The sequence below is a fragment of the Phyllobates terribilis genome, unplaced genomic scaffold (genome assembly GCF_046119375.1).
Source record: "Phyllobates terribilis strain yellow unplaced genomic scaffold, ASM4611937v1 Scaffold_3__8_contigs__length_932513732, whole genome shotgun sequence".
In the NCBI taxonomy this organism is placed as follows: Eukaryota; Metazoa; Chordata; class Amphibia; order Anura; family Dendrobatidae; genus Phyllobates; species Phyllobates terribilis.
Genome location: NW_027362763.1, coordinates 291093599 through 291107826, shown reverse-complemented (window position 1 = coordinate 291107826; position 14228 = coordinate 291093599). Strand labels below are relative to the sequence as shown.

The following is a 14228-nucleotide window of genomic DNA, read 5'->3' as shown; positions in this document are numbered from 1 at the left end:
AAGCAATGGGATGAAACTGAATGGGAAAAGATACAGATTAGATATTAGAAAAAACTTTTTGACAATGAGGCGGTGTGTCCACGATGCGAATGTAATGCATTTCTGCAGCGCCATTTCCGCCTCGAAAACGCATTAAAGACGCATGTTAAGTTGTCTGCCGTGTTTCCCAATGATCATCCGCATGTGCTGATCCGCAGCACAACCATTTCTTGTGCGAAATCGCCGCCATTGACTTGCATTGAACCGCATAACATCCGCATACATGGTTCAATGCCTGTATGGTACCTGGGTCTGGAGAAGAGGAGACTCTCATCCAACCCGGGTACCATTAGTAAAAAAAAGAATTAAAACGTAAAAAATAAAAAATGCTTACCTCTCCGGCAGCCCCCGGTCTCCTCTCCGGTGGCTTCCTTTGTGATCAGCGTCCCGAGGTGTTCTGAAAGGACCTGCGGTGACGTCATTTAGTCATGTGATGGTCACGCGACCGCTGATGGTGGTAACGTGACCTGTCAGCTGACTAAATGAAGTCAGCGCAGGTCCTTTCAGAACACCGCGGGACCCGAGGACAGAGGACGCCACCGGAGACATAAGTATAATGTTTTTTTGTTTTTTGTTTTTTTTACATTTTAAGGCTGTGTGCCCACGTAGCATTTTTCAAGCGTATATGCTGCGGAATTTCCGCAGCGTAAACGCTTGAAAAACGCATGTATATCCGCACCCCATGGTCCCCAATGGGATTCCGCAAGTTCTATGCACATGCTGCGGATTTTTCCGCAGCGTTTATGCCGCGTTCAAAAATCCGCAGCATGTCATTTAATTTTGCGTTTCCGCAAGCGGAATTGCCTTTGTCCAATGCATAAAAAACGCAAGGCAATTCCGCATGTGGAAAACGCGTGATAAACGCGCGAAAAATGCGTGATAAACGCGTGCGGAATTCCGCATGCGTTTTTCCGGGAGAGGACTTCCATTTATGCAGCAGAAATTTTCTGCTTCATAAATGCAACGTGGGCACATAGCCCAATTCTTTTTTGACTATTGATGCTGCATTTAAAGTGCTTGTCAAACACTTTTCCAAGTGAAGCTCCAAATTGATCTGAAAAGCGCTTGAAAAAAACGCATGCGGAAATGCATGCAAAAACGCTTGAAAAACGCTGATCCCTGGCAGAAAAAATGCATGTAAAATCCGCATGCTTTTTTTTCTTCCAAGGAGATGCAGAAATGCTTAGGAAATTTCTGCTTCATTTCTGCATCGTGGGCACATAGCCTGATAGTGATCACTGAGTGGAACAGGGTGCCACGAGAGGTGGTGATTTCTCCTTCAATAGAAGTCTTCAAACAAAGGCTGGACAGCAGTGGGTTAGACATTATGACTCCAGAGGTCCCTTCCAACTGTACCTTTCTGTTTGTTTTTATTTTGACTGACTCAGCCGGCGGCTTATTTCAGGGAGAACAATGCAATAGGCAGTCCAAAATCTGACATGTCTGACCATTAGTCGGCCGGCGCCCCAAACCCTTTAGACGGTCGACCGAACATTTCGATATCAACTTTAATCTAATGTTTATGGGGGCCTTTACAGGTGCTCAATGGTTGCTTCCAAAGAAACTGGCACCCTCTTACCCTATTTATGTAATAAGAATTTTGTCTTATTACTGCGAAACAGAATTATTTGTCTTTAACAACCATGACCTTTCAGTCTGCTTTGGCATCTGCTAGCAGATGCATCCCATTTATATAGATGATCCTAGAGAAAGCAAGGTCTGTGCGTCAGTTCCACTGTGTGAACACAATGGGCACATCTCCTCTTTTCTGTTTGTAAAACCCCGTGTACAGGTGAGCAATGGACTGGAACTTGGGAGTGCTAAAATAAAGCTTTGTTGAAATTCTGGACTTGTCCCTTTGGAGGGGTCACTTGGGAAATCTCCTTGGTCTCCATAGAAGCGGTATGTTAAGAATTTTGATAGTCCCACGACAGCTGCATTGTACTAAAATTATCAGTTGTGTCATTAGAAATCAAGCACTCTCAATTACATTAAGCTGTGGTCATTATAATACAATGATAGAAGTTGACACAATCTTTCTATGTTTTTATTCAGAGAGGGCATGATAATGAAGAGGTCTGGTGGTCACAGAATACCTGGTTTGAATTGCTGTGGACAAGGAAGTGTTTGCTATCGATGGTCAAAGAGGTACTAAAAACACCTGAATTTTCACAGATACATATTTAGATAGCATTTTGATCTGATTTCATATTCCAACAGAGTTTCAAAAGCATCTAATTTACCTGTAATAGATGGGATATGGGCACTACCATCTACTCCATTTGATAAGACAAACTTTTTAAACTACTTATACAAACCTATCATGTTGATAATCTTATATGTATAACTTATGCTCAATCTTCATTTCCAAAATAGCAAAATTCCTTCATGCCCAATCATAAATTTGGTATAGATGAGCAGCATCACATTTTTTGTCAGTCCATCACATCTCCTAGTAGCCATATGACAGCTCTTCTAATCTGAGTGCAAATGTTTTTAGAACGAAGTAGAAAAGGTCCGAATTTTTGTGTACTTTGCAAGTCATGTTAAATTTTCCCCTGTAGTCTAAAAGAATGTGATCATTTCTCTCATAAAATTTGCAGGTGGCTGGTTGTAAAAGATTCTTTCCTTTTGTACATGAAGTCTGACACTGGAGCCATTTCATTTGTTCTGTTGGTTGATAAGGAATTCAACATCAAGATTGGGAAGAAAGACACCGAGACCCAGTATGGCTTACGAATAGACAATCTCTCCAGGTGAGGTTAAACCATTCAGTTTCCACTCTCTTTTCAAGAATTGCATTTTTCTCATGGTTGGCATTCTCTGTACAGATAACGGACGTTAGAAGTTTTGCGATTAAAATCAAGTTTTACTTAAAGTAAATGTACCCTCATGCAACCTTGTAAATGTTTTGGATACTGGAGAATTTCTTGGTGTGCATATTGCATGGATCTGACTGTCTATTTAATGTGAGCTTCTGTAGTAAACTAATTTATGACTTCTAACTGATCCGGAGACGTACTGATGTACAGAGGTCCCTCAACCTACAAGATTATATATAGTTCCCGAAAGACTATTGTTTGCTGAGACCCATGGAAAACTAGTAATTGCATCCAAAGGCTCCATCAACACCCACCCAAATATTCTTGGTCTGAGACTGTAATGTGACATGAATACTTATGCATTATACACACATTAGTAGCACGTAATCGTGACCATATTTTCTTGTGTTCGGACAGCATTCACTTCTAATTGTGCCATAGGAAGTGAGGAACATGACATATCTGTGCATGTGCTATGGCTCCCCTTCCCACACTGTGCACAATGCTGTTCTTAATGCTATTGGTGGCATTTTCATGTTATCTACCATTACAGAGACTTCACTGGTCTGTATGTCTGGCCATCTATACTTTTGCCTCCTTCTAAAGTTGTGTTTTGATTTTCTTTTAATAGTTTTTTTTTACCCACCAGCACCGCATCTATGGCAGGTTGCACTCTTCCCTAGTGTATAGCAATTCAGAGGACTTTAGAAGAGGTGAAAAGGCAGATTAGTCTCATGTTTCACAGCAAGCAGGCTGAAAAAAACGAATACGGGAAAATCTCATCGGTGCAGGATGGAGGGTGGAGGTGAATGTCCCAGTATGCACACTTGAGAGTGTTCCTTAGTTTACAGAATGGAGGCAGCTTCTCGGTGTTCTGGTTGTCAAGATCTGTGGAGCATGTTTGTCCCTTTAGTCAAAATACATGCATGCGATTGATTAGACCTTTCAGCCAATCGCTTGTACCACAGATTTGGTCTGAAAGAACAATAAAAATTTTAATATAAGTTCACATTATGGTGGTCTAGCAGAGGCCATTGTAACTTGCCTGTATCATAACAGGAGGCCAACTCAAGTTGGAATATTTCAATTAACTGGCTGCTAAATCTAACTAAATCTAAGCTTTAGGAAGGTTGTCTGATTTTATTATATTTATTTATTTTACTCACTTATATAGCGCCCTTAATTCCACAGCACTTTACAGACATTATCAGCACTGTCCCCATTGGGGCTCACAATCTACATTCCCTATATGTACAGCAAACTTCTCTTTCCTCCTATAGGCTTTTCCTTTTTTCCTACCTCTTTGTAAGTCTAGGACTATTTGGAGACGTGTATCGCAACATATCAACCAGTGACAGTGACTGTGGTCGTATTGCAGCAGCAAGTTTTGCCACTACCTTTTTGCCCTGAAAGTTGGCAGAAATCTAACCCTAATGGTTTCTGCAGCAACACATTCTACAGATAATTTTAATATTAATGTGAACAGTCGCAAGTTGCTGTGCTGCCTTCTGGAGATATTACTAGTATATTATATGTCAGTTTGCTACATTTGTAGATTTTCCTGGAAACAAAATTAAAGTATGAAATACCAGAAAATAATTTATCAGGCATTTTTAGGGTTATGAAACCTTGAGGCTTTCTTTAATAATTATAAAGGAATTCTACAGAGTTTTCCTAAGAGTGAAGTTTGAGCACTGTTCTTATCCACATTACATTACCGAGATTGCATTGCCTCTTATCACTCACTAACTTAATTGCAGAATTATCAGCTCAAATAGAAAAAGTATTGCGCATTTGAATAAATAAATAATGAAAATGGTCTATGCTACGATCATCATTTGGCATGACTTCATGCAGGCAAACTTCAATATCTATAATATAACGCTACAAGTGTCCCTCTGTCTGATGCCTCTATAGACCGCTCAAGCGCAGCACGCCTGCGCAGTCTGGCTCCAGACAGAAGAACGCATGGAGCCGTTACAGGTAAGAGACGTGTATAGCGCCGGAGATCGCAGTATGCGTAGGCACTGAACGCATACTGCAATCTTCGGAGCCATGCTTACCTGACCGGGAGGAACGTTGCCGCGGCGTCTCTCTTCTTGCCGGAGACCGGGGGCGGAGTGAAGGCGTTGGAATCAGCGCATAGTGCTATCCGGCGCCATTTTACTGAAGACACATTTGCAGTGTCTTCAGCAAAATGGCACCAGACAGCGCGGCATGGGCACGCACGTACTCCGGCGCCGCACTCCTCCCCCGGCCTCCGGCAGAACAGGACACAGCAGCGCTGGGTGGTGAGGGGTACCATGTATACCATGAGGGGGGTGAGGGGTACCATGCATACTAGGATTGGGGGGTGAGGAGTGCCATGCATACCAGGATTCGGGGTTGAGGGGTGCCATGCATACTAGTATTGGGGGTTGAGGGGTGCCATCATAGGCGGATTATAATGAGGGCAATCCGGGCTACCGCCCGGGGCCCCGAGCCTGCTGGGGGCCCGCGGCTCCGGGCGGGGTGTCTAATGCCGGATTGCCCTCATTATATGGCGGGAGGGGGGCCCTGGACCGCTCCCCCAGCAGCGGCGCATGGCCGCTACTTCTTCATCGGCCGGGCCAGCACTGCAGCAGTTAACTTCCCTGTGCTGGCCCGGCCGCGTCACTGCTAGGAGACACGGCCCTGTGCGCGGCCGTGTCTCCTAGCTGTGACGTCATGCAGTGAGCGCCCGGCTTGCACTGCTGCAACGGAGAAGTCAGAGCAGGCAGGAGGAATGGAGCCGGGGGATGGTGAGTGTTTGTGTTTGTGTGTGTGTGTGTGTGTGTGTGTGTGTGTGTGTGTGTGTGTGCGTGTGTGCGTGCGTGTGCGCGCAGGCAGATATCATTGTGTGATGTCTGTTTATATGTATTTTTGTGTTTCAGATGTGTTTATGCGTGTATGTATATGTTTGTGTGTGTGCATGACTGCATGCGTGACTGCGTGCGGCCTCCTGCTGAGTATAGTTGGCGCCGTGCGGCCTCCTGCTGTCTCTGGGGGGGGGCGCCGTGCGGCCTCCCACTATGTATAGATGGCGCCGTGCGGCCTCCCGCTGTGTATAGATGGCGCCGTGCGGCCCCCTGCTGTGTATAGATGGCGCCGTGCGGCCCCCTGCTGTGTATAGATGGCGCCGTGCGGCCCCCTGCTGTGTATAGATGGCGCCGTGCGGCCCCCTGCTGTGTATAGATGGCGCCGTGCGGCCCCCTGCTGTGTATAGATGGCGCCGTGCGGCCCCCTGCTGTGTATAGATGGCGCCGTGCGGCCTCCTGCTGTCTCGGGGGGGGGGGGGGGGGGCGCCGTGCGGCCTCCTGCTGTCTCGGGGGGGGGGGGGGGGGGGAGCCGTGCGGCCCCCTGCTGTGTATAGATGGCGCCGTGCGGCCCCCTGCTGTGTATAGATGGCGCCGTGCGGCCCCCTGCTGTGTATAGATGGCGCCGTGCGGCCCCCTGCTGTGTATAGATGGCGCCGTGCGGCCCCCTGCTGTGTATAGATGGCGCCGTGCGGCCCCCTGCTGTGTATAGATGGCGCCGCGCGGCCCCCTGCTGTGTATAGATGGCGCCGCGCGGCCCCCTGCTGTGTATAGATGGCGCCGCGCGGCCCCCTGCTGTGTATAGATGGCGCCGCGCGGCCCCCTGCTGTGTATAGATGGCGCCGCGCGGCCCCCTGCTGTGTATAGATGGCGCCGCGCGGCCCCCTGCTGTGTATAGATGGCGCCGCGCGGCCCCCTGCTGTGTATAGATGGCGCCGCGCGGCCCCCTGCTGTGTATAGATGGCGCCGCGCGGCCCCCTGCTGTGTATAGATGGCGCCGCGCGGCCCCCTGCTGTGTATAGATGGCGCCGCGCGGCCCCCTGCTGTGTATAGATGGCGCCGCGCGGCCCCCTGCTGTGTATAGATGGCGCCGCGCGGCCCCCTGCTGTGTATAGATGGCGCCGCGCGGCCCCCTGCTGTGTATAGATGGCGCCGCGCGGCCCCCTGCTGTGTATAGATGGCGCCGCGCGGCCCCCTGCTGTGTATAGATGGCGCCGCGCGGCCCCCTGCTGTGTATAGATGGCGCCGCGCGGCCCCCTGCTGTGTATAGATGGCGCCGCGCGGCCCCCTGCTGTGTATAGATGGCGCCGCGCGGCCCCCTGCTGTGTATAGATGGCGCCGCGCGGCCCCCTGCTGTGTATAGATGGCGCCGCGCGGCCCCCTGCTGTGTATAGATGGCGCCGCGCGGCCCCCTGCTGTGTATAGATGGCGCCGCGCGGCCTCCTGCTGAGTATAGATGGCGCCGTGCGGCCTCCTGCTGTCTCGGGGGGGGGGGGGGTGCGCCGTGCGGCCTTCCGCTGTGTATAGATGGCATCGTGCGGCCTTCCGCTGTGTATAGATGGCTACGTGTGCTCAATATTGAGTCCTACAAATAATGTAAGGCTATGTGCCCACGATACAGAAATGTTCCGGATTTTTTTTGAGCGTTTCTGCATCTCCCTGGCAGAAAAAACGCATGCGGATTTTACATGCGGATTGTACATGCGTTTTCCTGCCAGGGACATGCGGATGTGAAGCGTTCTTCACTTGCATTTCCGCATGCGGGTTGACAAGCGCTTTCCAAGCGATTTTAGCATCACTTGGAAAGTGCTTGACAACTTGGTTACACTATATAAATCCATGCAACCAGCATGGATTTATATAGTGTGACCGTAAAAATGGTAAAAAATAAAAAATATATACTTACCTTCTGATGGCTTGCCGACGTCAGTGGTCGCGTGACCCGTCACATGACTAAATGACGTCACCGCAGGTCCTTTTCTGACCATCGCGAGCTGCCGGCAAGCCAGGACGCATCGGATAAAGACAAGGGGGGCCATCAGAAGGTAAGTATAATATTTATTTTTTATTTTATTCTTTTTTTACAGGTTCTATGGTACCCGGGTCCGGAGGAGAGTCTCCTGTCCTCCAGACCCGGGTACCATCCGCACATTGAAACGCATGGATTCCGCATCTACAGATGCAGGGATGCAGATTCCATGCGTTCTAATGCAAGTCAATGGTGAAAACGCCGCGCTTCCGCAAAATAATTGGTAATGCTGCGGATTTTTCCGCAATGATAATCCGCAGCGGAAATTTCCGCAGCATGTACACAGCACATGCGGATTATCATTGGGCAACATGGCAGACCTTCTACCAAGCGTTTTTTAAGCGTTTCTGCAGCGGAATTGCCACTGCGGAAACACTTAAAAAACGCATAGTGGGCACACAGCCTAAAAAAAAAATATTATAATTAATATTATGCCAAATTAATTTCACGTGAACTATCACATGATCTATTACAGGGGATCATGTGTCATGTCACGTGATAAATCAGGTGTGTGTGTGGGGGGGAGGCGCCTTCTAAACTGCCCGGGGCCCTTGCTACTCTTAATCCACCCCTGGGTGCCTTGCATACCAGGATTGGGGGATGAGGGGTGCCATGCATACCAGGATTGGGGGATGAGGGGTGCCATGCATACCAGGGTTGGGGGATGAGGGGTGCCATGCATACCAGGATTGGGGGATGAGGGGTGCCATGCATACCAGGATTGGGGGATGAGTGTAGCCATGCTTAACAGAATAGGGATGCGGGGTACCATGCATACCAGAATAGGAATATGTGGTGCCATGCATACCAGGATTGGGGATGAGGGAGCCATACATACCAGGATTGGGATGATGGGTGCCATGTATACCAGGATGAGTTGTACCGTACATACTAGAATAGGGATATGGGGTGCCATGCATACCAGGATGAGGGTAAGGGGTGCCATGCATACCAGGATTGAGGGATGAGGAGGCCATGCATACCAGAATAGGGATGCGTGGTACCATCCATACCAGGATGAGGGATTGGGTACCATACATATCAAGATGAGGGATTGGGTACCATACATACCAGGATTGGGGGACGGGGAGTGCTATGTATATCAAATTTGGGATGAGGGGGCCATACATACCAGGATGAGAGATGGGGTGCCATTCATGCCTGGATTGGGATGCGTGCTACCATGCATACCAGGATGAGGGGTACCATACATACCAGGATAGGGATGAGGAGTGCCATGCATACCAAGATTGGGGGATGAGGAGTTCCATGCATACCAGGATGAGGGATGGGTTGCCATGCATACCAGGATGAGGGTGAGGGGTGCCATGCATACCAGGATGAGGGTGAGGGGTGCCATGCATACCAGGATGAGGGTGAGGGGTGCCTTGCATACCAGGATGAGGGATTGGGTACCATACATACCAGGATGAGGGATTGGGTACCATACATACCAGGATGAGGGATTGGGTACCATACATACCAGGATTGGGGGACGGGGAGTGCTACAGTGGTGGCCAAAAGTATTGGCACCCCTGCAATTCTATCAGATAATACTCAGTTTCTTCCTGAAAATGATTGCAATCACAAATTCTTTGGTATTATCTTCATTTAATTTGTCTTCAATGAAAAAACACAAAAAGAATTGTCCTAAAGCCAAATTGGATGCAATTCCACACCAAACCTAAAAAAGGGGGTGGACAAACGTATTGGCACTGTTTGAAAAATCATGTGATGCTTCTCTAATTTATGTAATTAACAGCACCTGTAACTTACCTGTGGCACCTAACAGGTGTTGGCAATAACTAAATCATACTTGCAGCCAGTTAACATGGATTAACGTTGACTCAACCTGTGTCCTTGTGTGTACCACATTGAGCATGGAGAAAAGAAAGAAGACCAAAGAACTGTTTGAGGACTTGAGAAGCCAAATTGTGAGGAAGCATGAGCAATCTCAAGGCTACAAGTCCATCTCCAAAGACCTGAATGTTCCTGTGTCTTCCGTGCGCAGTGTCATCAAGAAGTTTTAAAGCCCATGGCACTGTGGCTAACCTCCCTAGATGTGGACGGAAAAGAAAAATTGACGAGAGATTTCAACGCAAGATTGTGCTTATGGTGGATAAAGAACCTCGGCTAACATCCAAACAATTTCAAGCTGCCCTGCAGTCCGAGGGTACAACAGTGTCAACCCGTACTATCAGTCGGCGTCTGAATGAAAAGGGACTGTATGGTAGGATACTAAGGAAGACCCCACTTCTTACCCCGAGACATAAAAAAGCCAGGCTGGAGTTTGCCAAAACTTACCTGAGAAAGCCTAAAACGTTTTGGAAGAATGTTCTCTGGTCAGATGAGACAAAAGTAGAGCTTTTTGGGAAAAAGCATCAACATAGAGTGTACAGGAAAAAAAAGAGGCATTCAAAGAAAAGAACACTGTCCCTACAGTCAAACATGGCGGAGGTTCCCTGATGTTTTGAGGTTGTTTGCATTGCTGCCTCTGGCACTGGACTGCTTGACCGTGTGCATGGCATTATGAAGTCTGAAGACTACCAACAAATTTTGCAGCATAATGTAGGGCCCAGTGTGAGAAAGCTGGGTCTCTCTCAGAGGTCATGGGTCTTACAGCAGGACAATGACCCAAAACGCACTTCCAAAAGCACTATAAAATGGTTTGAGAGAAAGCACTGGAGACTTCTAAGGTGGCCAGCAATGAGTCCTGACCTGAATCCCATAGAACACCCGTGGAGAGATCTCAAAATGGCAGTTTGGAGAAGGCACCCTTCAAATATCAGGGACCTGGAGCAGTTTGCCAAAGAAGAATGGTCTACAGTTCCAGCAGAGCATTGTAAGAAACTCATTGATGGTTACTGGAAGCGGTTGTTCGCAGTTATTTTGGCTAAAGGTTGTGCAACCAAGTATTAGGCTGAGGGTGCCAATACTTTTGCCTGGCCTATTTTTGGAGTTTTGTGTGAAATGATCAATGATTTGATTTTTGCTTCATTCTCTTTTGTGTTTTTTCCCTTGCAAGCAAATTAAATGAAGAGAATAATACCAAAGAATTTGTGATTGCAATCATTTTCAGGAAGAAACTGAGTATTATCTGACAGAATTGCAGGGGTGCCAATACTTTTGGCCACCACTGTATGTATGTCAAATTTGGGATGAAGGGGCCATGCATACCAGGATGAGAGATGGGGTGCCATGCATACCTGGATTGGAATGAGGGGTACCATGCATACCAGGATGAGGGATGGGGTGCCATGCATACCAGGATGAGGGATGGGGTGCCATGCATACCAGGATGAGGGATGGGGTGCCATGCATACCAGGATGAGGGATGGGGTGCCATGCATACCAGGATGAGGGATGGGGTGCCATGCATACCTGGATTGGAATGAGGGGTACCATGCATACCAGGATGAGGGATGGGGTGCCATGCATACCAGGATGAGGGATGGGGTGCCATGCATACCAGGATGAGGGATGGGGTGCCATGCATACCAGGATGAGGGATTGGCTACCATACATACCAAGATGAGGGATTGGGTACCATACATACCAGGATTGGGGGACAGGGAGTGCTATTTATATCAAATTTGGGATGGGGGCAGCACAAATACCAGCATGGGAGACCATATTCCAATAAAAATGCTCGCCACCCGGGCGTAGAACGGGCTCAATAGCTAGTTCTATATATTGTGATAAAACTCCACTACAACAATGCAGGAGACAGACCCTCAAAGCTAAGTTGTGGACCCACTTCCTTGCCATGTAGACCATCTTTCAGCATCAAGAAGCTATCCGCTCCCTCCCCTGCCTCCGTTTGGGAATTGGCAACTCTGTATTTGCTGCCAGTATGTTATATACTTCTGGTGACAGAATAATAGGCGAGGAATCTGAGGTCAAAATACAATTTCCTAAAGCCACAACTTCTTAAATAATGATTTTGGATACATTAGTATAATGATTCATTTAAAAGTCAGAATTGCTTAATCAACTATCGTACGCTGTGTTGACCTCTTTTATTATATGATATTGTAATGCATTCCACGAAAATTTTCTAAACTGGAAAAACTTGTATCTTGCTAGAAATACATGTGAGATTACAAAATGTACGTCTCCACATCATAGGCATTGTGCAGTTATATGCAAATATTCAGTGGAACAGTCCACATAGATAGGTACACCTCTAAATACCAGATTATTCGGATTATAAAACACACACTTTTTTCTCCTAAATTTGGGAGGAAAATAGGGGTGCATTTTATAATCTGAGCTGAGTTTACCAGAGCTCCCGAGATCTCAATCTGCGCATGTGTCACCTTAGGCAGCCATTTTTCCAAAGCCCACCGCAGGGATATCCTAGGGAAAATTTACTCTGCTCACCGACGCCGACCCCTTCGGAGATCCCAGGCACCGCAGCATTGTCCCACTCCTGTCACCGCCGGCCTCCTGAAGCAGCGACCCTGCCACCTGTGACCCCGCTCCACTGCAGCCGCCCCTCAGCTAAGCTACCTTTAAAAGGGAATATAAGACGCACCACCATTTAATTTAAAACCATTTTTTTGCACTCCAAAATTTGGGTTTCCTCTTATTGATCCGGTGCGTCTTATAATACACAAAATACGGTTTATACCTCCCGACCACTGACTTTCTGTCCTCATTACAACAGCATGGAGTAAATATATAATTGAAGGGCACTAAATAAATAAAATTATAATATGGATTATTATGTTCCTTTTGACCTTAACAATTGAGAGTATGTTTTGGGATTTTCTAGGTCTCTGATTTTGAAGTGTAACAGCTACAGACATGCACGATGGTGGGGTCAGGCCATTGAAGAATTTGTTCGGAAGCATGGGAAAAACTTTCTGACAGATCACAGATTTGGATCATATGCAGCTCTTCAAAGGAACACTCTTAGTAAATGGTATGTGCTATGCCTGGAATATCTCCTGTATACTGTTTAATTTGTCAGATTTAGTCTGTAGATTTCACCTGTAATCCTAGGAATGTTTAAGCAGTGTAAGGTTTATGATTGAAATATTTATCTATCCATTTGATCTGTGAATGCCCTGCCAATATTTTTTTTTCGTCTTTACCTTTCCGTCTTTCAGCAGCCAGAACTGTTTTTTTATTTCTTCACTGATGGGTAATATTTTTTTTAGCACTGCTTTTGGGTATATATAAATTACCATGTAACTTTATACATTGTTTCTTTTTTCAATGCAAATGTGAGGAATAAAATATATATATATGCTTATATATAGATACCCATTATGTGTATTTTTTTACTTTATTGAACTGTTTTATTTCCACTGTAACTGGTCATACATTGGAGCCTTAATTACAGGGGAAAATAGCCCTCTACAGTGACATGTGTTACTGGCAGAGCTGATATGTGTTTGCTTTGCCAGAAGACACCCATTGATCATATGATTAACAGGTCCTACAGTGCTGATTTTCCTGTACTCTACATTGTGCTTACTGGACACTATTTAGCCGACGAAAAAAAAAAACGAAAGAAACAGAAGTGATAATAAACTGCTTCTGTGTTCTCCCCAAGATTCCCAGCTTTGTCTGACAGCCAGCGACTGTTCCCTGCTAGATTGCAGAAGCTTTAATCTTGTATCATGCAAATGTCAAAGTGGGTTCAAAACTCTCAACCCAAAGCCACATTTGCTATATCTTTTTGGATAAGTTCACACATAAGTGGTTCAAATAATTTGAATGTGATATTCCTAATGTTAATGTTGATCTTTATGAACATTAGCTCTTCTCTCAGCACATTTTATAGAGGACCGTCAATGGCAATAGTTTTTTTTTTTTTTTTACCTAATGTAAATGCTGTCATTTTCCTGAATCTGACATTGATTTTATTTTGTTCTTGTACCTCTTCATTCCGGACAACTGGCCACCCCAGTATGTAAAGTAGTCCTTTTAGCCAAAAGTTGTAGATCTCAGCTTGGTGGGCATCTTATTGAGGACCCCGCACAGTTGACAAAAAATACTATATTTACATTTAGGGAAGATGGGGACATATCTCAGAATTGGAGAGGTGCAGGAACGAAAGAAAAAACAATGCCAGACTCTGGAGGACAGCAGCAATTGCAACAGGGAATGTAAATGACATCTTTATAGTGACAATGACATGGAATAAACAAATCAACAGCAAGTGAAATACGTAATAAGCAAACATGTCTCTAAAGGTGCTCTTGACATGACATTTTCACCAAAATGAAATATAGAGATATATATATATATGTATATGTGTGTGTGTGTGTGTGTATATGTCACACACACAAATGTGTGCGAATGTATGCTCATGGGTATATAATATATTAATATATTTGTGCTTCCCACAAAATTAGAATATCATCAAAAAGTTAATTTATTTTAGTTCTTTAATACAAAAAGTGAAACTCAAATATTATATGGAGTCATTGCTAACCAAGTGATCTATTTCAAGTGTTCACTTCTGTTAATGTTGATGATTATGGCTGACAG

General features: G+C 46.1%; 1 protein-coding gene across 3 annotated transcripts in view; it reads left to right on the top strand.

Moving 5' to 3' along the window:
* PLD1 (phospholipase D1) overlaps positions 1-14228 on the top strand; it is a 309620-nt gene that overhangs the window by 229200 nt on the left and 66192 nt on the right. For all 3 annotated transcript variants that reach the window (XM_073674903.1, XM_073674904.1, XM_073674902.1), the window contains 3 exons: positions 2095-2187; positions 2643-2795; positions 12502-12651. In XM_073674903.1, the coding sequence (XP_073531004.1) occupies positions 2095-2187; positions 2643-2795; positions 12502-12651 (396 nt within the window). The remainder of the gene's footprint in view (positions 1-2094; positions 2188-2642; positions 2796-12501; positions 12652-14228) is intronic.